The sequence below is a fragment of the Camarhynchus parvulus genome, chromosome 7, assembly GCF_901933205.1.
Source record: "Camarhynchus parvulus chromosome 7, STF_HiC, whole genome shotgun sequence".
Classification (NCBI taxonomy): domain Eukaryota; kingdom Metazoa; phylum Chordata; class Aves; order Passeriformes; family Thraupidae; genus Camarhynchus; species Camarhynchus parvulus.
In genome coordinates, this window is record NC_044577.1 from 7761547 (window position 1) to 7787498 (window position 25952).

General features: G+C 42.6%; 2 protein-coding genes across 2 annotated transcripts in view; one reads left to right on the forward strand and one right to left on the reverse strand.

The window, feature by feature from the left end:
- Positions 1-10060, forward strand: part of MFSD6 (major facilitator superfamily domain containing 6) — a 27881-nt gene extending 17821 nt beyond the window's left edge. The window contains exons 4-7 of the mRNA XM_030952086.1: positions 2613-2774; positions 3339-3437; positions 5215-5495; positions 7853-10060. Coding sequence (XP_030807946.1) covers positions 2613-2774; positions 3339-3437; positions 5215-5495; positions 7853-8035 — 725 coding nt within the window. The 3' untranslated portion in view covers positions 8036-10060. The remainder of the gene's footprint in view (positions 1-2612; positions 2775-3338; positions 3438-5214; positions 5496-7852) is intronic.
- NEMP2 (nuclear envelope integral membrane protein 2) lies at positions 10040-25156 on the reverse strand. The gene is made up of 9 exons (XM_030952087.1): positions 25044-25156; positions 22624-22739; positions 20880-21108; positions 20634-20706; positions 19548-19641; positions 18768-18882; positions 17872-18097; positions 15486-15662; positions 10040-13456 (listed from the first exon to the last, which is right to left on the reverse strand). The coding sequence occupies exons 2-9, from the start codon at positions 22711-22713 to the stop codon at positions 13231-13233; spliced, it is 1230 nt and encodes a 409-aa protein (XP_030807947.1). The 5' UTR covers positions 22714-22739; positions 25044-25156; the 3' UTR covers positions 10040-13230.
- Positions 25157-25952: the final 796 nt, after the last annotated feature.

Genomic DNA, 25952 nt, shown 5'->3' on the forward strand with positions numbered 1-25952 from the left:
TGCATATTTCTCTTGAAATATATTTGGATCTCCAAATCTTCAGCTCACGGTTTACATATGAATTATCCTAAATTCACTAAAATTACAAGCATCACTCTAGGGTTGCTGCACTTGTTGGAACTGTTGTGCAGATGATGAAATGGTGGTTAGTGGTTTTAGCAAATAATGTCACAATATATATAGTGAGCAACTTCTTTTAAAAAGAATTGTGGTTAGCAGTAACAGTAATCCACACCAGACTTCTTATGTGAGTTGTGGTAAAAACTGTTTCAAATAGCTACTGTTGTATAAATAATAAAAATCACATTAATAATGTACACACACTAAAATAAAAAGACTGTGCCTTTAAAGGCAAGTGTAGTGAGCTGATTTAAAGGTATGGATTTGTTTTCAGAGAAACTGAGAACACTGTGTTCTAGTGGGGCTTGCACTGCTAAAGATGAAAACATCCAAGAACCTGTTGGTTAAGTTACGGCCATTTGTGTTCAAACAAACTCCGTTCAAATAATTTCTGATGTGGTTTTTATTTGCCTGGCTTTAAGAATTGGCTTGCTCTTAACAGCCAATAAAACTGCATGTTTTATGTTAATTTATGTACTTTCTAAAGCAAAACCACTTTACCTATATTAAATTAGCTCTGCTTTGTTATTGGGACAGCTCTTGGTTGCTATATGCAAGGCATCCATGGATCTGCATTAAAGAAAGTAGAGACTCAGTGAGTTTTAAAGCTCTTTAAGCTTTTTGCATGGAAAATCTGTGAGTTTTAAAGCCTTAAACTCTAAATGGTAAGGTAACATAGACTCATTTTAATGCAAGCTTTTTGTTATTCAATACAGGGATGTACTAGTACCAAAACCTTGAGACAGAGATACGTGCACATATATATGTGTAATACCCAAAACTTGAGGAGTTTTGAGTTTGATTTTGAGTGAATTTGACCTGGACAGCCTGGTGGACATCTAACATGTGTGTACCTGCACTATATCAATTTCATATAGTGCTATTGCTCATTTCACCTAAGCAAAATCCACATTATTCTGTATGTTACAAAAATGTGTTTTCTTGCTCTTAGGAGTCTTCAGCCTAAATGCCTAAGTAATTATTGATTGTCCAACTGTTCATTACTAAGTCAAGTGTAGAGGACAGAAACATGTTGACTGAATCATCAGTTGTGCCAATATTTGTTTAAAACTGAGGCAGTAGAGCTTAGGAATTGGTAAACTGTGATGGCTATTTTTAATACCTCTGAAATAAGGAAAAAAAATTCCCACTCAATCTGAGGGTGGCAAAATAGTTCATTCTTATTTAATGTGTGATGAAGTACAAAACTGTTTTGTTTTTCTAACTTCTCCACAACCCTGCCTTTGCCTGTCCTGTCCTTCCCCACTCTACACAGGCCCCCAGGCAGGTGCTCCAAGGGGAGGGCTCCACCTGCAGCCAGCCTCCCACGCTGAGGGCCATGTGCTGGCTGTCCCTTAGCTCTCCTGCAGGAGGAAAAAGTGTCCCCAACCCCACATCTGCTGGGTAGATAAACCTGAATGTGCTGGGTAGAAACCCCAAATCTGCTGGGTAGACACCTGCACAGTCTCTGCTGAGGGCTGGGGCTGCCATGGGGCTGGGCTTGGTGGCAGTGAGGACTGGGGCTGTCATTGGGCCATGGTTGATGGCACTGAGGACTGAGGCTGTCATTGGGCCATAGTTGATGGCACTGAGGACTGGGGCTGCCATGGGGCTGGGGTTGGTGGCAGTGAGGACTGGGGCTGTCATTGGGCCATAGTTGATGGCACTGAGGACTGGGGCTGCCATGGGGCTGGGGTTGGTGGCAGTGAGGACTGGGGCTGTCATTGGGCCATGGTTGGTGGCACTGAGGATGGCTGCTGCAGGAGTGGGTGAAGTGGTGGTAGCGCCCACGCAGGATGCAGGCACAGGGCAGGATGCAGCTGCAGCAGGAGGAAGGCACAGTGACTCTGCCTCTCAACAGCAGCCATGGAAAGTGATGTCTTTGGCCTACCCTGAGGAGCTTGTGTGCTGTTCTCATCTGGACCATTCCGTGCTAAATGCAGAGTGTGTTGGTGTTGAGTTCAGCAGGAGTTTGCTGGGAGGCGCTGGGTTTTTGCGGGGAGTGAGAAGGGCAGGAAGGGATTAATTCTTGCCTCTGAAATGGTATGGATATCTCTGATACTGTTTGGATTTTATGACCTTTGTGCTGCCTTCACTGTGGTGGTAAGGAGACTGCTGAGAGGCATCGATGCTTTAATTGCCTGCAGCTTGTGAAACTGGGACTGTATTCCAAAGGCTCTGGGTCACTCTGAAGGCACAATGAATCTGGCAGAGAGACTTGTCTCCCTAGGGACTGTGTCTCCAGAAGAGAACTGAGGTCATCGTAGAGGAGAAAGAGCTTTTGACAGTCTGTGCAGAAGGACTTGTCCTGTCTCTCTGTGGCTTGGTTGCCAGTAGCACATTACCAAAAGCCGATTTGTACTTCACAGACATTTGTCACTGGAGGGTTTTTGTTGTTTTTCTCTCCACGTGCTCCAGCTCCAGTGCAGTTGCCCAGATGTTGTGTTGGCCACCCGTGGCCCTGGTGCTCCCGCTGATGTCTGTTTCTGCAGGTGTCACACATGCAGCTATCTGGGCAGCCTGCATCTCGTACCTGAGCGCGGCCGTGCCTCCGGAGCTGAGGACATCAGCACAGGGAATACTGCAAGGCCTGCACCTGGGGCTGGGCAGAGGATGTGGAGCCATGGTTGGAGGAGTTTTGGTCAACTACTTCGGTAAGCAAAAGTAATATTGAAAATTTCAGTTTTATTTATTCTGGTTTTACTGAACTGCTGGCTTTAAACTTATTTATGCTGTAGGTATTGTTATATGTTAAAGAGTTATACACTTTGTATGGATCACAGGATCATAGAACTTCTCAGGCTGGGGAGGGCCCTGAGATCTCCAGTCCAGGCCCCTGATCAAAGCAAGGTCAGCACTGCATTCAGACCAAATTCTTTTTCTTGGCTTTGTTCTGTCAGTGATCCAGATTGATTCAATATGTTACACCTAGACATTTCATTATTGTGTCAAATACCTAACCTCATCTGCAAGATGAATGAATCCTTTATGAGAGAATAGGTTGATACTATAAAGCCTCTCGATGAACAAATGAGAATCTAATTACTTGCTTAAAAATCCTTTACAAAGCCTGTTGAAGAAGTGATGGGGGAGGAAAATGTAATGAAACAAGCTAATAAGAGTCTGCATGGGCAATACATAACCAAGAAGCACATAATGCTGACTCATTTTATTTTATTAAGTAGGTTCTCAATTTAGGAAAAAAAATCTCATTACAGGTCCTGCTGCCACATTCAGAGGAATAGGGATGGCTTGTTTAGTGATTCTGCTTCTGTTTGCACTGATCCAGTGGATGTTGGTTCCTGATGAAGAAGAAGGTAAATATGCATGTCACAGAGACACTACAGAATTAGAAGTAGTGAAAAAAAGATCTCTCTGTAGCTGCTCCTGCAGCTTTACTTTTGTATCTTTGGTGTCTGAGCTTGGATTTTGACAAAACCGTTCATTTTCAAGTGGGAAGTTTTTGTCTTGAGCAGTGAAGAAATTGAAGTGGTGTGCTGCTGCTGCTACAAGAAGGGCAGCATCGAGTTCTTGAGTGTCCATAGAAGAAAAGCATGATATATTTTGCTGCCTGTATGTCCTCTCAGTTCTGAGAATCCTTAGGTTAGTCTTCACAGCTGTAGTGAGTCATTTCAGTTGCATCAATTCGTTAAGGTCACCTCAGTCCCACATTGTGCTCTCATATTCAGTCAAAGCCACCTGCTAGAAATTGTAGAGGTGGCTTCAGAGGACAAAAAATTTTATAGATTTTTTTTTAAACCTGAGAGGTATCTCCTCTCTGGGGGAACTTGAACTTTTTAATCTCTATCAATATAAAGACTAACCAGAAACCAAATTCTTGTAGCAAAGTTAGGGGTTTACTGTGACTATAATTCTTACAAAGACAATAAAACTCTGGCTAACTGTGAAAAGTCATGAATTTTTGAGCTGCTTTTTACCCAAATACTTTCCAGTATGAGTTCTGAGTATGAAATGAAAGTTAGTTTTCTTTAGCTGGAATATTAAATTATCAAGCTGCCTGTACTGAAGTGTTCAAATATATATTTTGCTAGTATTTACCTCACCTGTGTTCAAATGATAATGGCAAAAAATGGAAAGGTGAAAAGGCTATTTGCTGCTTCACTTTCCCATCAGCAGTCAGTTAATTACACATAAATCTACAAAAGGCCAGTTTGTTCACAGTGGCCTTGTTCTCTTTGTTTCTGTCCTTGGTTTTCATTTAATACACACTACCCATTTTAACAGTGTGTATGTTAATTTAAAGCATGACAGTAATTAGGCTGCTTTCAAGCAGACCAAGTTGGATGAGTAAAATGAAACATGTGGTCAAGTGTGTGCAGGATGAGTCTCCTCGTTTCTTCACTTCTTGAGAACATCCAGCCCTTGCTTAAAATATCCAGTACTATCTAGGAGTTTGTAAACCAAATGTGTAAAAGTAATTCTATAATTTTGAAAGAAAGATCTTGTTAATCTGTAAAATATTTTCTTTGGAAAAAATATTTTTTCAAAGTTCACAGAATGTGTTTTTTTACAGAGAGCACAGAGCTATTACTGAAAATAACCCCCAGTTACTAAAAATCTGTTTAATTATTTTTTGTATGAATACTCTGGCTCTTCAAGATTGTAAGGCATGCTGGGTTGGGTCATGGCAGTCATTTTATGGATGACATTTCAAGATAGTTACAAAAACTATTACAGTTTATTGCAAGACCTGAGATGTAAAGGTCTCTTGGGAGAATTTCTTCCTTTACCTGAAACTCTTTGACAGATACTTTGTGTCTTCCAGTGTGTCACCACCCTTAATTCTTGTCTCACTAACTGCATAACTCCATAGGAACTCTTTGCTGCAAGCAACTGGAGTTTTTCATGCTCCTCAGCCCCTGTGCAAGGCCCAGCAGCCGTGCTCATCAGGCAGCAGCCACGTTTCCCTAACCAGACTGTGCTGGGTCTGGCTCCTGGTGGCTGTGCCAGTGCTCTGCTTTCAGGGCAGTGATAACCACAGTGTGAAAGCTCATGCTCATTGTCTGCTTCATCAGGGTTGTTCTTTTTTAAGCTTGTTGGCTTTGCCAGTGATGATTTTGTTTTAAACTCCAGAAAAGACAATGCTGGCGGAAAGGATTCCAGTGCCTTCCAGTCCTGTTCCCATAGCAACTATTGACCTTGTGCAGCAGCAGTCGGAAGATATCATGCCTAGGACTGAGCCCAGACTCCCTCCAAAGAAAACTAAACACCAAGAAGAGCAAGAGGATGTGAACAAGCCTGCCTGGGGCATCAGTTCTTCTCCGTGGGTCACCTTAGCTTATGCTGTCTACCAGATAAAAGAGATGGTTAAACTATCCAAAACCAATCCCACTCCTGAGAATCAGCCTTTACAGGTAATCTTCTAATGTTCAGGAAGCTCTTATGTAATTTTAGAAGCTTTGAAACCTTTATAGCTCTGTAACTCTGTTAGTACCTGGTAGGTATTTTCTGTCAGCTTGTAGTAAAACTGGACTTGTGACACAGTAGTTGAAATACTGCATGAAGTAGAGTTGTTTTCTATGTATAATGTAGCAGGAATAACTTTGCAAGTAGTATCTTCCTGAAGATGGTAAGAGAAGAGACATAGAAAGGGACTCTATTTTACAGACTTGGATATATTTGTATTCCCTTTAAGTTTACATTTCTTTTCATAGTAGTTGGAATCTGCAGGTTATGCATTTTGTAAAATTTACAAGGTGATAATTGAACATGAAGATGCACAACTGCTTAACAGACTGTAAAATTAATTTTAATTAGTTTTGCTTCCTTAGATGATGCTGTCATACATGTACTTGGCTGCTCTGTGCCAGACAGCTACAGAACCTTCTTTTCAAATGAAGTTCATCTCTTTTTTTACCTAGAGTTACACCAGATAAGAGCCATCCTGGGACTTAAAATATTTGGTGGCCGGTGCTTATTGTGCACCATTACCATCCTCTTCAGTCTCCCCACAGAGCAGCTTATAATAGCTGCCTCAGTGGTTGGATGGGCTTGGATCTTGAACTTGTAATGCTCTGGCCATGCAAGAGCACACTGCTAAGCCAAGTAGGGAGGTGCTGTCAGTCAGGGTTTGGAACAGCATGGTCAGTCTCAGCCCTGTGTTTACCTGTCTGAAGTTCAGAGTGGGTGAGGTTCCTTCTTGCACCCAGTAGGCGTAAACACAGAAATGCTTTTTCCACAAGTGCTGTCTTTAGAAATGGGTAATTTGGGATGTGAGTGTGAATCAGCAGAGCTGGGTGTAGGAATTTAACCTGGTCAGTGACCTCCTGCCTTTCTTACTTGACTTTGTTCTTGGAAATGTGTTAGAGGCGTGCTTTAGGTTGGCTGGGGGTTTTTGTTTGGTTTTGACCTTTCCAGAGTCAAAGAATGTGAGCTGAAGATATCACAAGGTCTCTGACTTCAAAGTAATGTGTCCAGACAAACTGCTCAGTTTCCCATTGCAAATGTCCTCAGGGTCTTGGTTAGTGTAAGCTGCCCTCTGTTAAATCAGAGCAAAGAAGTTACACAGAAGTCAGGCAATGGACATGGCAAGAAAATGATGTTTTGCAGGTGTGTGGTGTCTGAGAGTGACTTGTCCAGCACTGCCAGACACAACCCAGCTGCTTCCCTGAGCACTGTGAAGTGCCAGAAGGTCTTTTGTGCCTGTTCTCTATGGCACATGTTCTCTTCACAATGCTTTTATTCCTGTAAAAATACAGTGCTGATACAAAAGTACTTCTTGTTAATGTGCCAAAATTCAATGCACCAAGAAAATTACATCTTTTTCTTCATCATGTATATTCTCCAAAATTTCTCATCCTTCCTTCAGTGCTCCAAGAGGACAAACTTGCTTCAAAATATTTCAGGTTTTGTGCCCAGACATTTATTTTAGGCTGATGATATTAAAATACTGAAACCAGGAACAGGCTGTCAAGCTCTCTTACTGAATTTGTTAAATAGCTTCCTTAAAATGAAAATAGATCATTTGGAAGGAGGGTCAGTGCACAGAGATTTAGTGACAAAAATGATTCCTTCTTATTTCATTAAGATTTTGGATTAGTTTTGCTTCTGCTTGCTCAAAGTCCTTCAAACAAAAGGACATACTAGCCTTATTCTCTGTGCTTCAGTGCAAAACAAATAATTATAGGCAGTGCATCACCTTCTAATGAAATGTGTTAGTGTGGAGATTTGCATTTGGAATGTACCTGGTGTTTAAATGTTCTCTCATGTTCCCTGATAAGGCTTGTTTGAGAAGACTGGATAGATTTGTACATCAATACAGCAAAAATTCTGCCAGTCAGAAAGTCTGAGCAGTATCTTGGGGAGGGTGAGATCAACTGAGAAAAACTGTATTTAAGAAGCATGAAAAAAAAAAGTTATAGACTTGCTTAGTCATAAGAATTATCTTGTCTAAACACTTTGAAGACCAGTTAATTGTTTTTTTCCCCTTGAAACACAAGTTTGTTTTTTGCATGCTTCTTGGGAAAGTGCAGTTAGGAAAAGATATGGAAGGTAAGCTGCTGTCTGCTTGCTATTAGTGTCATCTGGATTTAAATGTACTACTTTTGCTTTGCTGCTTTAAATTTGACTCTTTTTTTATGTTGTGGGCATTCAAAGCAAGTGCTTTGTGACGTTCCAGCAGTGCCTGAATGCATCTGGGGGGTGCCAGTGGGGACAGTGTCCTGAGTATTTATGTTAACTTTTGGCATGCAATCCTTTCCCCTCTTTCTAGAAAACCAATGAGAATTGCAGTGCTTCATCAGCCAGCTCAGCAAGACAACCCCAAAATCCAAGAGATTCTGAGCAGTCCAGAAACTGTTCAGCACCAACAGCTGCAGCACCATCAGATTCCCAAGCAGATGGCAGCCGTGTGGTGTCGGATGGTGATGCTCAGCCTGCTGCTGCAGGGCCCTGAGGTGCGCTCATCTTACCAAATCCAGTGCATGGAATTCTGCTTCTCACCTGGGAAACGCTGGAGTAGGAGCTCAAAAGTAGGACTTCCTTCATCTTAACAATCATAACGTGATGCAGTGCAAGCTTTTAACTATATAAAGAATATTCATATGACTACACAGAGCAACGTGAGCAGGGAAGCCAAAAGGTCGGATTCTTGAGGGAAGTGATGTGGCCAGATCAAATGGTAGGAAGAATTCTCAGCTGCTTTGCTGAAGCTGAGTCAAGTGCTATGAAATTTCTTTGCCATCTGTGGAAGAAAGGGAGTTCACTCCTCATTTGTTGAGGTACAGTGTGTCTGACTCAACTGGATAATTTTTTTTCTTTAAATTTATTCCCAAATCAAAACTAAATTACTTTTTAAGAGAGACACTGAATTTCCCTGAATAGTCTATCAGAAAATACATGAGCTAATAATTCTAGGAATGTCATGAAAGTGTCTCTGGAAAGGTTTCTCAGAAACAGAGTAGCTTAAGAAAGTGTATCTTAATATCATGGTGAGGGATGAAGTAAACCACATGCATATTCAAAGAATATGTTTCTGAAGCTCTTGTTCTGTTGTTTGAGATGGAAGTTTAGTTCAGCAAAGCAAAGGTTTTGAACTGATGTTTTAGTGCAACACAAAAGCTGGAGGAAGGCTTCTGAAGAAGTTACCCTCTATGCTTGCAGCCCTGCAGGTGGGCATAAGGTTGTGTGCATTTGAGTAATTTTAGGTTTGATGTTATATTGAGACAAGAGTCTTTCATCTAGATTGCACAGCCTGAGATTGATCAGTGATCTTTTTGGGTTTTTTATTTCATCATCTATACAGGGGTTTATTTAATGCAGTGTAGTTATTATGGTTATTTATTAAGAAAAAAGTAAGCTTTAAGTGCCTAGGGAAGGTGGGGGGTAGGGAGGAATCACCTAAAAATCTTAAATGTTTAGGATTATGGGGCAAAGTAGTGGATGCAGAAATCAAGTAGAGTGAGATTCTCAGGAGGAAGCAAATGTAACTCAATTGCAGTATGTTTAGGAAGTTACTTTGCCCAATGTCAAGACACTGGAGGACTTTGGATTATGTTTTGTTATGCTTCTTAATACTGTCTGCAGCCAGCTCGTGCTGGTGCATAGTGGAAATTGCTGCTGGAGGGAAATCCTCGGGCTCAGGGAAGAGTCAGGGGGGTTTAGTCAGGACAGTGTTTTGGCCCATTTTCTTAGATGAGCAGCTTGTTCCCGGGAGATGCTGAGCACTCTGCTCCCATGGGACTGGGGGAGCCCTGCTCAGCTGCCCTCCTGGAAGTGAGATATGTGTGAGGTACGAGGCCTTCCATGGGGAAGGTGCTGCTGGGGGACTGAGCCAGAGGCAAGGCCAGCAGGAGCCCAGAGTCAGGGAGAGGAAGGTGGCAGCAGCTGAGCAGGAAAGGGGGTGCCCAGGTTTACCCACTTTGACAACTTTTAGCTTGACTGAAGGGGTGTCCCGTAGCTGTGCTTTAGCTGTGCTTTTAGAACAACCCACGTTCTGGCAGTGCCTGGGACCAACACCATAGACAATAAAAAGAAACATCAATGACTAGCCACTAGTTACTTTTTTTGCACTTGAACTTAATGTACTGTACTCACATAAATCCTCATGACTTGTCTAAGTGTCCTTTAAAATCAGAAATGTATTTATTGTATGTTTGTATAACTTGGGGGAGAACTAAAGACTGAACAGGTGACAGGACAGAAGGATGCTAAACATCATCTTGAGGCTAACCAACCATTTGTTGAGTTCATGCTGTATGGTGTTACCTCAGCTGCTACTGCATAGCACCTGGATTGTGAAGTGAAGAGCTTGTACACTGTGTTTACACTTCAGAATTGTGTATTTGAAATGCCTGCTCTTTTTGGAATTGTATAGTCATTCTATGTTGCAAAATGGACATGTACACCTGGATTTTGATATTTGTGAAACTGTAAAAACTGTGGTAAGAAATATAAAATATCCATAACATATTTAATAGTATCAACATGAACTTTTATTTTATTTGTTCATATTAGTGTCAGCAGTGAACATAACCAACCTGAAGTGAAAATAATTCAGTGATAATGACCTTTTACTAAAGTCACTGGAGGATGCTGAACCAAGAGCTTGGGAAGTACTCTTGCACTGTGTTAAAATAGTATTTGATAATAAAATCTGACTGTAGGCACCAGTTCCCTTCTGTGGGGTCAGGGACTGTAAGGGACACAAACCCATGTGCGTTGTAAACTGGTCAGTGTGAACGAGTGCAGGGCATCACTGTGAACACTGCAGAGACCAGAGAAAAATGTAACATCCTTTGTTAAGGGAGAAAGGCTTTTGTAAGAGTTAGGGCAATGGATTAATGCCTAGATTCTGTTCCTAGATTTTCTAGCTGAAAACCAAAACAACAGTACTCAACAATTGTGTTTCAGTAAGGCTGTGTCATCTCCACATATCACAGGAGCACTGTGCAAGTGAACAGGGCTCTAGTGACAGCAGCTGCTTTTGGTGGGTTTTGTTTATGAAACCCTTTCAGTGTTGGAACAGGCTTGGGAGGATTTTTAAGGTGACTATTAGCTACCCACTAAGGTAGCCATCATCTTTCTCCTGTTGCTGCCATTCTGTTTTGCAAGTATTTAATAGTCTCCTGCTCTATTTTGGATAGTATTTACCCATCCCTGCCAAACAATGGATCTCACAACTACATACAGCGTGAGTTGATTCTTATTTAATTTTTATTGCTTTTTAACTTTTTTCCTCGTTGAAGTAGGTGTACCTGGTATTCTTCTAAAACATGTAATTACCAAAACTAACGGGGGGGGCTTATGTAAATACATGTTATGTATTTACATGCCCCCATATTATGGAAGGGTAATCATCTCTACCTCACTAAAGAGAGGACATTCAAAAACCTGTTTGTTTAAGCTCAGACAAATCTGATTCTCTTCCTTGGCCTCAAATTTCTTGGATGGAGCTCTTGGCTAACTATGAAATACACTGAAAAAAACCTCTGTACTTCAAAACCAGCAAAAAACATTAAGACATCTTTTTGAGTATCCTTTGCCTAATCTGTAATGATTTTAAGTACTCCATTTTCATGATGGTGACACAAAGATAAAATAAATCTGATTTGGTTTATGGTCATTTCAGGGGGGAGTTTTCACCCTTCTCCCAAACCAGCCAAGATAATGAGGCCTTCCTCTGTTTTCACAACTGCTTGTTGCTAGTGCCAGAGCCCCCCAAGCCAAACCTGACTTCCTGAGTGTGGGTGGCAATTTAGCTGTGGATTTGGTAGCACCAGCCAAAGGTGAGTCTTGCTGCTAGTAGCCTTCCTAAACAGAACCCTTGCTCTGTTTTTGGATGCTCTTGACTTAACAGCGAGTGCATTTTGGATCACCTGCTTGATGTGGCTTTTCTCTGCTAAACATGCTTTAGATTCTGTATAGGTACTTAAAATTTTATGGCACTAAAGGGTGTTAAGTGTCTCTTCACTGTAAAATTGAAGTGTTTCTTTTAAACTGAAGCAATATAAGGGAGAAAAGACCACATCAGTAAGGCTTTCAAGCACCAACTCTGAGTCCTTTGTTACACAGAGGAGCTCTTGGATTATGGTATGGCCACACTTCTTAGCACCATTGGAGGTAACAGGTTTTGTCTGCTGCACCGATGGACAAGGAGAACCCAGGACAGCACCTGCACTGCTGAAGTCATGCTGCACCACTAGGCATGTTACAAGGAACAGACAGCCCTTTTAAAGCAGATAGATCCCAGTCTGACATGCCTTTCTTGAGCACCAACTGCTCCCCATTGCTCACAGTTCCCAGTGGCTTTGTGAGATCAGATGGTGAATTAACAGTCTTTTGTCTTCTGCAGTTTGTAATACAGTAAAGGAAAACAGCAAAGTGAGAACAGAAGAATACAGGGAGGGAGAGTCTAAAGAACAAAAGAAATGACATCTGCAGATGGGTGAACTGGGGTACATACTGCTCCCTAGCCCAGGACTGTGTAATACATAAACTGAAAGACACATGACTGCCTAAATTTCTCTCTGGGTCTCCCCACTTCTCCTGTGAGAAGTCCCCCAGATGGCTGAGAAGGAGAAGGTAAAAGCCAGGTTTTACCCTCGTTGTTTTGCAGGAATGATTTTCTGCTTCTTACTCAGTGAACAAACTACTGAGTACTCTGAGGCCAGTGGAGCTCTGTGTGGGTTATGTGCATTCCCAGTTCCAGGCTCACAGCAGCACTCTGGCTCTGCTAATAGCAGTTTCTCCAAGCAGCTGAAACAGCTTCAGCCTTTGTGGCCTTTTGGAGCTCTGCAGAGGCCTGGAATGGACAGCAGCACCTGCCTGAGGTAAGTTGACACTGAAACTGAAGGCAATAGCAAAAATGTTTAGGGATGGAAAACCTCTCCTAAACCATTGTCACAGGTGGAGAAGCAGAGGGCTAGAGAAAGGTTAGCAGAAGATCTGTACAAGAGGGAAGAAATTATGTAAATAAACGAAGACTTGGAAAGAACAAAATGCAGTGTAACTACAGCAGAGGTCAAGAATGGAATAATATGGGCATAGGGTGAACAATCAGGCAGCATTCTGAGGAGCAAGGGGAACTTAAAACAGAGGCAGAGGCAGGACGAAGCTAACTGACCAGCCCAGCCAGAAGGGGAAACAAACCTCGTTCAGCTGCATTAACTCTCTATAAAAGTCTCACAAACAACGAACGCAGTTTATCGACACTCTAAAAGCATTATCAGAAGTCTTGACATAGAGGGTACTTAGTAAAAGGAAGAGTATTAAAAATGGTTTTTCCTCCCTCTAGTGCTCAGCACAGAGGACTTGATGATGGAAAAAAACAGATTCTCTGTTTACTAGAGGTAGCGTTCTTGGTAAAAGAAGGCATCCTGGTGGACAGGCTGTCTCCAGTACTTGCCTTGGAAATACACAATGTTTGTTTCCCTAGTGAAAATACCCATAGCATGAGATTCCTCTTCACTTGAACAGCCCCTACGGTAGTCAGGTAACATTGGTGATACAGGAAAGAGTTTTTTTCAAAAATCCTGCTTTGTCCACCAGCAACCACAAGAAAAGGCCAAGTGTGAGTTCTCATTCTGTATCCTCCCTTTCTAGAAGAAGTGTGTTTTCTGTCTCTTTGTTGCTGTTGTTATTTTTCAAAGCTCAGAGCAGCTCAGTAGCATATGGAAATGGAATTTGTGTATGCATTTCATTTTCATTTTCCTCATCTTCTTCATGGACAGAATTAGCTGGCTCATCTTGCTCAAACTGTGCCCTTGTCTCAAAGAGCTGCTCTTCCAGGAAGAAGCTCCCAATGCCATACTGCTCATCATGCGCCTTTGTTTCTGCAGCTGAGACGTGGGGAGATCCCAGAACAAAAGCTGCAAACCTGACAATTTTTGAAAGGGAGAAGTTATCAACTGAGAAATTAAAAGAAGAAATACTGTAAATTCTAGGGGTATTTGCTATTTAGGAAGGAGTGTTGTAAGGACATCCCCATGGGCAGTGCAGATGAGAGGAAGTTCCAATAATGGATGGCTACAACCACAAAGATTGGTTTTCCCAGCTCATCTTTTCAGTATTTTCTGTAGAAGTAACTTTTGCTCTTCTGGAAACCATCTGCAAGGTCTTGTGACTAAGCAAGAAGATCTAACTTCGTTTTCACATCTTGTCAGTACTTGCAGGGTAATCCAGACTAACCATTTGTACAGTGGGGTAGTTGGTACTTTAGCTTCTAAAAATGAATTAAAACTGTAGCATATTTGAGACAAAGGCTGTAAGAATTCAGGTGCATTGATATTGCTAATGAAAGGAAAAAATGAAAATTCTGCACTCCTACGTTGTATGTAGTTGCCTTGTTGCTGGTGCTGTGTGTGCACTGTGGGCAAGCTGAGCTCAAGTCTTCCCAAACAATTCCTGCCTCTAGTGAAGCTGGAGCTGCAGATTGGGAATTCTGCAGCTGCTCCAAGTAAATGCCAGAACAAAGCATGAACTTAGCACTGTCCCTATACTGCAATCCCCCACAAATCTTCCTTTCAGTGGGCAACTCCATTGAGGAGAGAGAACAGAGCTGGAGGTTTCTGGCAAGAGTGTGGGAACAGACGGCAGTTCTGACACCTGGGTAAGTGTCGACAGCATCAGAGAAATGTATGAAAAAGGAAATGCAGCTACATTCTGGAGTTCTGGTAAACTGATCAATAATTTACATTTCAGACTTAACATTTCTGTGAGATGAATGTCGTCACCTCGCTGTTCTTGGAAGCTCTGTTAGTCTAAATGGGGAACAGTTTGCCTTGGGATGAACCACAGTCTGATGCTTAATGGGAGCTGGGAAGGGTTCTCCAAATCTGATTGTTGCTGGTTCTCCTTTTTATTTCCCTTTTCACAACCAGTGAACAGTCTATAACAACTCTATTAATGAAATGATGGCTAGAAAATATGTGTGTCTCAAGTTGTTTTGTACATTTGGTGGTATTTAGTTCTACAATACAACAGTAAGCTTTCACTTTTTTCCCTCTCCATCATTCTAAAGAGGCAAGCAGCTTAGAAAGTAAGACTGTTTAACAGTAAATCTATAAAACCTGGCAGAGAGGCTGTCTATGTGCCAGTCCAAGGAAGATGAAGGTTCTGAAACTGGGTTTAACTTGTTACTGAATAAATTCCAAACTGATTGGGGTTCCTTTAAAATGGTGACACTTGGTTCTGTGGCAAGGACTAAGTCTTTGTGGCTGGCTAATATATGAAACTCTGCTTCTGATCTCTTCAAGTTTTTGTTTTGATGAGAATACACTGTTATGATTCATTTTATACTCTACAGGGTTTTCTGGCTTTGCTTGCTTGACCCTTCCTGAACTATATTTGTCGTAGGTTTATCTCTTAAGCTATACATGGCACAACTCTTCTACCTGTTCTACTTGCTCATTGCAGGTATTGATTTCTTTATCTGTATTCTTAGTCTTAGATAGTGATACTTCAATAATGGGATTCCCTGACTGTGCAGATTTGCAGTTGGAGAGCTTAATATAGGTAATATTTGAGTATGTATCTTCACCGTGCCCCAGTTTTACACCACAGAAAAGAGCACCACTCTAAAACCTGAAGCAGGGCAATTTCACTGGTTATAGAGCCACCAGGGTCTCTGCAAGAGCTTATAGAAGCACTGTAGGAACCCTTTAAGTTCTGTGACCATGAATCAGCCGTGAAGGTCTGCAAATTCCCAAGAGTAATTTGCGGTCAGGGAGGAACAAACACAAATTTAATGCCACCAACGAGTAATACCCTCGAGAGGTGTGGCTGTGGTCCTGAGTGGGACATGCAAGATAAACACACCTGGAACAGTGCCTGAAGTGGCATTTAGATCTGCAGTGTGCCGAGGTGTGCAATGTGTTTCCTGTTTTAGAGAAGCCAAGTTTTCTTACCTGTGTGGAGCCTGGAGTTTGGATACAGCTATCCATGATGGGAAGTCAGGGCTCCTGCAGAACGAGCGCAGCTCCTCCAGAGCTCTGATCGTTTCACTTTCACCTTGTTCTCGATACTCCTCTTCAGTAAGGTATTTAAACACCAATTTTTTTGATTTCAAGTGATGCTTCATTTTTCTAGAACAAAATTAAAATAACCAGTATTTATAAAGTCTTCTGCCATGTAATTATCTGCCCTTTTTCTCTATACCTGCTATTAAAATGCATTAGTCACCTCTACCCTTTTAAGAGAACAAGCTGCATTCTTACATTTGAAGGCAAGGTATGTAATGTTTGCTAACCTGTTTACCCTAGGTCTTAACCAAAGCTGTAGAATTTCACATGATATTTAATGAGCTTCAGATGAGCTTTAGATCAGGTCCTTATTGTGTATGCATGGACTAGAATCTCACAGAATTTAAGAGATGGCTGCTTGCTCAGCCATTTTAAGGTGCAAAATGCAAAATGTGTCTGTGCAGAGACATGGGCTGAATCAAAACTCAGTCTGCATATGTTACATCAAAGATAAGCAATGCTCTAAGCCTGTTGTGAGTTGTTCATGTTGTTTACTAGCTAGCTTCTCTTAAATCTTGCTCTGAATTACAAAACTGAGTAGTCTGAGGCCAAAATGTTTACAATCTGATGGTTTTTTAGCTGCTGCGTAGCGATGTATAATATAATTAGATATAAATTAGAAAGTGTGCCATGTTCTGTTTCCTTCTGTCAACTGCTTTCAATTTAAATGTTGTGATGAGTTAAGATAAGCAAGGGCTGGATGCCCATAAAACTTTCAGCTCTGTATAAAAACACCTGCTCCAACATCAGCAGCATTCAACTTTCCTTCTTATATCCCTTTAAAGCAGAGAACTGTAGTAGTTGTTTAGGTCAAATGGTGAAGGGTCTTGCTGGCTCAGTGAGATCTACTGTTCTTAACAATAAATACTTCAAGACTTTAAATTATTTTGATATATTTGCTGCTCTGAACTGTGTATCTGGCATCGTGGCCTCACAGTTTGGTGCTGTGACTTAAGGATTTTGAAACAGAAAAATTCAAAAGCCCTTTTCATTCTCCTAAGAGAGATTACTTGAAAAGCCGTATTTCTTTATAGAAGCATCAGTTCATAAAAACCAAAAAGAAAGAACTACATGAAGAATAAACTACAGTGTTTCAGAGTAAAACTTGAAAGTAAAAGTAAAACTTGTGGCCACATCATACTGATTCTAGAGCATTCTGAACCTGTTTACAACAGATGCTGATCTTACATGTTGCTTTTGAAACAGCTGTTGCTCCTCAGCTGCAGGCAAAAATTGGTCTACAACAAATGACAAATTCTACCTAAAATAAAAACGCTTCAACTCAGGCCACTTCATACTTCAGCATGTAAAAAGAGAAGGTAAGACTAAAGCAGTATGTTCTTCAAAACTAAACAGCATGTATAAAAAAAAATAGGAAACCCAAATTATTTGGTTTTTTATTATTCTGGTTATGCCTGTTCTAGCCTTTGCCTCTTCCTACTTCTCTGCGGTTCAGCAGAGTCCACAGCTATGGAACAGTCTGTACTAAAGACTGAAGCTGGATGCCATCCATCTCTGAAGGTAAAAAACAGATGTCAATTGGCAGGGCTTTTTAGAATCTTCATTTGAGCATTGCACTTGTGCTAAAACATACTTCACATTCAAGGATGAGCAAACACGTTGTTCCTGTGTTGCTCCTGCAAACACTTAGCAAGGTCTACCTACTACAAGCAGTTCCTGTTCAATTCCAAAATGTAAATGGGCCTCTAGGAATGCTGAGGAATATATCCATAGTTCTGATAGATTGCTTCTATGAATGACAGGGCAAAAAACTAAAATCATGGAGAACACTATTTTGTGGACATGTGATTTTAGTCTCTGAACTCTCTTCAACCTCCAAGGATTGTCACTTTTGAACAGCTGCATCCTTGGTGATGGTACACTGTTTTATCCCTAGGATTCCAAATGAGTTCCCTGCAGCTTCTCTCACTACACATCAAACCAAGGCAGTAGTGCTGCAGTCTCATCAATCAAAAAGAAATGTTCTGGTTGCCATATGCTGTGGACTAGAAAGTGCTACATTTGTCCTTAAGAACACAGTCACACTTCTCCGTTATCCACAGAACAAAACTCGTGCTTGAGACTGCCAAGTGGAAAATCATTTCTGTCTCTGGACCTTAAACCTTTCCTAAGGCAGTTTTACATTTGGCAAAATTCTGAACTAGTACTAGAAATTCCTACACCATTAATGAAGTGTAGGTTTTTTTTCATGGTCAGCTTCCAGTATTTCCTGGTTCTCCCAGGACTTGGACGTTCACAGACAGACACAAACCTGGCAATGTGACAGGCAGCACCCAGGGGGTAACAGAGGCCTTTGGAGCAGAGGCTGACTGCTATGACCGCATATGCAACTTGAGGGATGGTGACTCCAAAGTAGATCAGGACAAAGGCTGTTAATTGGAGCGTCCACGTGAACAAGGTTATGCTGAGCTCCGTGGTCAGCGGCCCATGCTGATAGCTAATGGCAAAGCTGGTAATCCCAACAACCAGAAAATACCCTGTAGGAACATAAAAGGACATGGAGAAAAAGATGCAAACCACCCCTATAAACTTTACTTTGCTTCACAAAGCTGGCAGCTGCTGTGAATTGTAGCCCGCTGATTCTTCTGTTGTCTTGCAGACATGATGTTTTATGATGTGCTTTCTATTTCCAAAGTGTGCCAAGAGTTCACAAGGTTATCTCTGAACAGCTTTTAGCCAATGCTGTGGGCTGCACATGAATTCTCCTCACGTGACCATGCTGAGGCAGGTCCCAGATCAATAGGTTTGTCAGCTCCTCCAGCCACATCCCATTCCCAATGTGTGCATCCATTTCCCACATCCAGCAAGCTGCAAACCAGAGGAGCTGCCCTTTTGCTCTTAACAGGGAAAGTATGTAACAACAGCAAATAAATGAACAAATAATGCAAGCAAAATCTGCTCTTAGAACTCTACATCTCTTACAACTTTACTGTGCAGTCCTCTACATCAACCTCTTTATTCAATGATACAATGTGAGTAAACACTCATTTGAGTGGATTCGGAACCTTTAGAATATTTCAACATCTGTGGCTTAGGAGAAAATAAAACTCCATATGAGTCACTTAATTTTTTTTTTTATGGGCAGGTATTCATCTGACCACTAAATTAAACGAAAATCTGCAGCACATTTCTTGGTAATTTTCTTACCCAACAGGTAGATTTTGTGTTCAGACCACAACCACTGTATATTCTCTTTGAAGCAGTAAATAAAATAGAGAGAGACCATCCAGGAACCACTCATTAAAATCCAGAAGGTACTGTGCTAGAAATTTAAAAAATAAAAAAAAAAAGTGAAAAAAACAACTTCATTTAAAAAATTCAAGCCAGAATCACGACCATTGTTTCCAAAGGAACTCACAGGCAGAAACAGATGTGAAATTCTTTAGACCTACAGGGTTTGAGACTTCCACTGTGTCAATTCCAAGCAGAGCAACTGCATCCCTGTATTTGTGTATCATGTCCCACTGTCACAGTATAACCCTACTGACGTGTGTTCCCAATTAACATATCTCAGCAATATTATGGGAATGCACAGGCTTTATAAAACTAAAGGAAAAATTCACATCTGCCTTACAATGAATTATCTTTGGTGAATGGAAGAGAATCTGTCTCAGCTGCCACTGTATTTTTATTTAGATTGATTCACAGATTCAAATGTAAGCTTAGCTCCAGTTCAATGAAAATAATTTATGTTTCAGAATGAACTCTTCTTGTACACCACCAATGCCTGTTCAGTTTAAACTCAGGAGGAAGCTAAATAGAACTTGACTCTGACCTAACTCTATTTACTTGGTTCAAGCAATCCTGCAGTCATTTCAGTGCAGTTTCCTGGCCACAAAACCAGAACAAGGTCAGAATCTGGCTCTGTACTGTCACTTCTTGTATCATGATGATTACTATTATTTTATTTTATAAATGTAGATTTACCCGTGGAATAAACCTTTTAAGTGTCAACAGGACAAAGACTAGCAGGGCAAGAATACCCAGTATTACTCCAGAAAGGTAAAAGAACTTGGCACTCCTGTAAAGACAGTAAGAGAGAATATGGTGAGCTGTGTCATTTGTAATTGGTTAAGACATTTGTAAAAACAGCAGTGATGTTCAATAAGAACTTAAATTAGCTGTAAATTAGAGTTGCAGTTATATGGTTAACAGGCCCAGTTCAGGTATTAAATCTGTGTGAGGAAAAATTCCCAGCAGATACTTAAGGTCACTGGAGTTGTTACAGGTTAAGAGACTGTGCTGGGGTTTTTTGAAGCTCATACTACTTCTGATTGCATTGACCTTCTAGTCTCTAGTACACAGAAGAAAATGAAATAACCAATATGGTTCTGCACTGCAAGAGAAGTTTTATTTTAATTTAAAATGCAGAAAACCCCCCACAAACCCACAAGTTTTTTCTCCTAAGCATATGCATTATAAATTCTGTCTTCTTAATTCAGAGTTAATGCTATAAAACCTATTGCTGCTCTGCTTGTTTCAGAGGTGCCTCCTGACAATTACTTTGTGACTCACTTTGCTTTGAAGTTGTGGGCACATATTTTGCTGTAACAACTGAGCATCCTCCCTTATGTGGTATGAAAAATGTGCATCAGAAGAAAGGCTGGCACAAAGGTGGGGGCAAAAGAGGCCCCAGATGACTTTGTCCTAAATATTTCTAAGGAAAAGCATCATTAATAATCAGCATTATTTAGCATTCAGCTATCCTCAGTGGTCTACAAAAGGGAAAAAGGACTTTTCTGATCCACACACTTGCCCACTGAGGATTGAATGTCTTGGTGTCCCCCAGTGCAGGGAGCTTGGATACAAAAACCCTAACACAGCTGATTGATAAACAGAGTTAGGGACTCCAAGATGTGTCACAATCTGTCCAAACACAAATGGTATGAGGAAGTTTTAAATATATATTCAGTTCCTTATTTCACTTTCCCAAAGAACTGCCTCTTTAGCTTAGAAAACAGACCAAAGATGCACAAGCTTTGGGAAAGAAGGTCAAAAGCAGCCAGTACTCACCTGCTCAGGCTGTTTGCAAAATGGAACAGAAAAATTCCAGCTACAAACAAAAACAAGAGTTTTCCATCTAGCACTAAAAAGGGGGGAAAGAAATAGAAATTGACTTTAGACTATTTCAATCTGAAATGCTGATTATATAAAATATCAACAGAAAAGTCCCAAGCTTCTTACAGAAGAGATGGTACATTCAGTAGCACTGGCAATACCAAGCCATCTGTAATCTGAGCTCAAAGATTTGGTACTTACTTTCTCTTTTCACCCGCACAACGTATGGTTCAATTTTGAAGGGCTGTATTTTGAAACAAACGTCCTCTCCATATTGTTTTATGCTCAGAAAAGTTTCTGTACTTGTCTCTGGCTTCCAGAGGATTTGAACAGCACATGCAACAAACTCAAAAACAGTTTCTGAATTCCGACAGTTGTTTTCTTCTGAAATAGGCTCAAACCGGAACCTTTCTCTGCTGTTAATTTTTATCTAGAAACAAAGAACAGAATACACAGAGAAGCAGCTCAGAATCACTGTGGGTTTCTGTGAACTATATTGCATATCAGCCATGCATGTAGTAATGAAAATCAATTGTTTAGTATTGGTTATTTATATTATGCAAAGATTAGTTGTTTACAATTAATACCTTACAAGGTAATTCAGAGAACTCACCGGCAGCTAAGTTCAGTGGAGGGACCTCAGTCCATCCAAAAGCACAGTGGGTTTGGTTTTACTGTGACACTTGCTCACACACAAATTTCTAACAAAGCTAGTAATATCTGACTGACCACAGTTTGTTTTGTGAATGTTCATACCCTTCCTCCTTCCCCTCCTGAACTGTAACAAATTTGACTTGCTTTTCTTTATAATGCAATCTTCATGTTGCATTATAAAGAATCATTGAGATCATTGTTGTCTCTTATGTTGGGGACATAAGAGGGATGAGGAAAATGAAAGATAGCATAACCAGAAATTTAAATAGAAGCACATTCCTGTTGGGTATTTTGGGGTTTTTTTTTGCTGGTTCCCAGTGCCCTCCCCCACCAAACTGGTAAAAGATCTTGTCCATCTTCTACGCTGAGGTGATTCTCCTGAGGACTCTGATATATTCTTTAGGGCCTACTAAACAACAAAGACCTATCTGCAAAAAAGTGATGCAAGGGGTAGTAAACCAGGTTTGTACTGGGAAAGGAGACAATGTGTCAGCAAGTAGTTTGTTGTGGAAAAGATCTGAACTTCCTGCTTTTAAACATTGACTTCAGGAAAGTTTGTGGGACTGATGGAGGGTTTTACCACCTGGATCCTGCTACCATTCATACAAACACCTGCAACACGTTCCTGAGGAAAACAGTCCTAAGAACAGACAAAGAGATGTTCCAATTTCTTATACCTGAGAGAACAGTCCTCTAACAGAGACAAAATGAAACAGTTTCCTTCCTTTGTCTGGAGACATGCTTCTCAGGAAAGAAAAGGAACCATGGAGATGGTTAGCTCATTCCTTTAGCTGTTACTGCCTCCACTCTTGAAGGGATTTTTATTTGCTTCAAGCTAATCTCTAGATGTGTGTCTGGTAAGATGACCCTCTGCTACTCAGGAGAACAAACACACTGCTGCTGCTGTTTGTTCATTAGTCACAATCTAACAAGCCTTTGGTTCCTACACTTTGGTGTGCTGTGGTGAGAGAGCCACAGAACTGCATGTAGACCTCAGATTTAGAAGTTCCATCAAGGCAGGTGGTGATAGGCAAAAGCATTTGTTTCGGAGGTTAACAGTGATCCATCAACAGAAAAGGTGTGCAAGAAAATAATACACAATCCTGAATTAATGTTTTTGTGGCACCATCACACTCTAAGCCAGAGACCAAACCTCACTGCATCCCAACTGGAGAATCATAATGCTGCATTTTTATCATGGTCCCAGCTATTTAATTCCATAGAGATGCTGCCCTGATCCTGCCAACTGTCTGGGAAAAGCTCCCTGACTGACCCCAGAACAGCCTCTCACCTGGATAGTTGACCACAGGTATTGTAAGTGAATGGTTCTGTTTTGCACATAGCAGTAACAGTTTTCATCCTGCTTCTGGATGACATCCATTTCCTGTAATAAGCTGCAGTTTTTACCTGGGGGGAGCAAAAATTTAATTTTAGGCATGTGTCAAATACAAATGTCTAATTATACTCAATTTCATTGTTGTAAATGGTGACAGAAACATGTTCAATATGAGTTAGATGGAAATTCAAATTGGACTTTTAATCAAGTCATTTAGGCTCCAAGTAAACTGCAACACCTTTGGAAAAAAAAAAAAACAAAACAGGATGGTATTTTTAAAAAATGTACTCCAGAAAAGCTTGGCTTCAGCGTCAGTGTTTTGATGGCACTGGAATAGGGCCTCTGGGCCAAATTCACTGCTGGCATGAGTGGGTGTAACTCCACCAGAGTTCCCTGTACCAGTGGTGAGTGCAACTGTGGGAGTCTGAGCAGGTAAACAGACTTACATATTAACACAGTCATTTAGCACATGACACAGCTGCTGATCACAAAAGTCATACTCCTCTCCCTCGGAAATGTTTCTGATGTTAAATCACACAACTCTTCTTTTTAGAACATTTTTTCTCCTGTCCCAGTCCAGCCGTGGCATGTAATAAGGGAGCTGCACTGAGAGCTCACCATAAATCGTTGAATTAGAGATGTGAATTGTTCTAACCCTCCTACAACCTTAGTAAGCCCCTATGATCTTCAGAATTAAGATTGTACTTTTGAGCAAAAGTGGACCTAAAAGATTAATGGCACAAAGTTTCAGATACATTCTGATCTACATATATGTGTAAAATATACCCTACAGTGCATAACCACAGTGTTTCAAGAACATAATTAAAGAGAAGCATAGAGGAAATAATTACACATCCGAACAGAGGGACTCATCTAGCTTACTGAATAGAAAATGTAGGTCTCAGCCAAGCTCAGTAATAACTGCTAACACACCGTCATGCACTCAGAGCAGCAAAATGGGTATGTGCAATCTCAACCCAGACAAGGAGATACTGTTTGCAGGTAAAAACCTGCTGTGTCCCTATAAGGAAGATGAAATTAAGCTAAATTATATTTTAACAAATTTAGTTAAGCCAGTGAAAAATACTGCGTGGATGTTCTTACTTAGGTTTATTATAGCTCTTACTTAGATTTATTATAGCATTACAAAATTATTGTCCACACACGATCCTACTAAACTTGTTTAACCTTAAAATTTGGACATTTTTTCTTGTGGAAAAATTACCCATCGGATTAATTTTCATCTGTGGCAAATCCAGTGGGAGGGAGCACAACCACTCAGACAAGCACTGGCTGTACCTTTAGACAGGCACTTTCACAAAAGTCACCTCACAATGCTGCAGAAGGATTATTTGTCACTGACGCAGCAGAGGTGAGGCTGGGCACTACCCAGGCCTAAAACCAGGATAATCCAGCAACAGGAAATGGCAGGGCCAAAACACAGCCCAGAGTGTCCACACCTCCCCTGAAGGGCATCTTAGGATTTCCTGCCACCACGGATAAAGTCTCCATCCGTGTCAACAGCAGTGTCATCCACGTGCAAGGCTGGCAAGTATTTTCTTACTGCCCATAGTTTTAAGACATTTATCTTAAGAAAAAACGGCTGCCTGAGATGTTGCATCAGCTCCACATAGTGAAACAATGATGTTCCAAAAGGAGACATGCTTCTGAACAGGTATCTCTAAGGTGGTGCTGGGTTTAGCTATTGGGAGGACAGACACGTAGAGTAACTCTCAAATTCTGAGACTGCAAGCAAAGAAGTTCGAAATTATGAGCCATCAGCATCTGCTGCAGAATCCGGAAGATGCCCAAGACTCGAGAACGTCAAAGCAAGGAGGAAGCCGGTTCTCGAGTTCCTTATTGCTACTACAACTGAGCACAGCCTGTAGGGCTTTGTCTGCCCTCAAATATGTTAATAAAAGACCTGTTGTGGCCCGAGCTCCTGAGGAAGCCAGAGGGAGTCGCACATCCAGAGGCAGCTCCCGGCCCCGCCGCTGGAGCGGGCGGGACGCGCCCGCCCTCTGTGCGCCGCGGTCCCTTTGTCCGTGTGCGGGCTCCGTGTCCGGGCCGCTTCCCAGCGCCCCTGTCCCCGGCCACGGCGCGGGACCGTCCTGCGAGACCCGAACTGCGAGGGAGAGCAGGGGCACATGGCAGAGCGCCTCAGGCCGCGGCTGCCCCGGCTCCGCTGCAGCTGCCGGCGGGGCGAGGGGCCCGGCCCGTCAGCCGGGCAGCGCCATGTTGGGCGGCAGCGGGGGCCGCGGGGCCCAAGGACAGCGGGAGCGGAGCGAGTCCCCGCTGCCGAAGGGATGGGCCGAGGAACCCCCCGGCCTATGAGCACCCGCCCTGCCCCGGGGCCGGGAGGGGACGGGCAGTACCTGCTGGCGGCGCCTCCCCGCTGCCCGCGGCCGCCCCGGGCAGTGCCAGCCGGACGAGCAGCAGCAGCAGCCCCGGCCCCGGGCGGGCCCGCGGGCGCTGCCGGCGGCGGGGCGGCCACGCCGGACCCATGCGGCCGCCGCCGGCTCCAGGCTCGGCCCTCGCGGCCGGCGCAGGGCGGGGGCAGGGGCGGTGCGGCCCCGCTGCCCGCTCCCCCCGCGGGGCCGCCGGCGGCCCGGGGCTCCACCCGCGGCACCCAGAGCTTGTGCGGGGCTGAGGGACCCGTGTGGAGCGGGACAGCCCGCCCTCCGCTCCTCTTCTGCCCTCCGTGGCATTGAGGGGAGGAGGAAAACCATCGTGGCTTGGAAAGAAGGAGGAAAAGCATCGAAGGTAACCGCTCAGCCCAAGCGTGTCCTTGCATTGTGATCCCCTTAGAGTGAGAGCGTTGGCTGCCCAGTAAAGGTGTAAAGCAGCTCCAAACCAAACGTGGACAGCTTGTGACACTTGCAGACCTCAACCCAGGCGGTCACCCAGCTGAACGGGGACGGTGGATGTTGTCCTCCTTACACACCCAGTTCCCAGCCCCAGGGAAAGGTCACCGGGTCACCAGGGTGCCCTTTCGGCAAGCAGCGGTGCCTGAGCCAGACACTGAACCACACATTAACCAGCCCCTCTGTCCGCCCAGAGGACCTGCCCGAACGAAGTGTTGTTGCTCTTGTGATGGAGGCGAACATGCACAGCTACTCTGCATTTCCTGGGCAGCCACAAGGGAGAGCCAGGAGCAGGACACCGTTCCCCTGTCAACCCCGTGAGACGTGAGCGAGGTCCAACTCAGCTCAGTCCCCGCTTGCTCATTGCAGTCATTTTAGATCGCTAGTGAGTCACAGTCACCAGTCAGGGGTGGAAAGGGC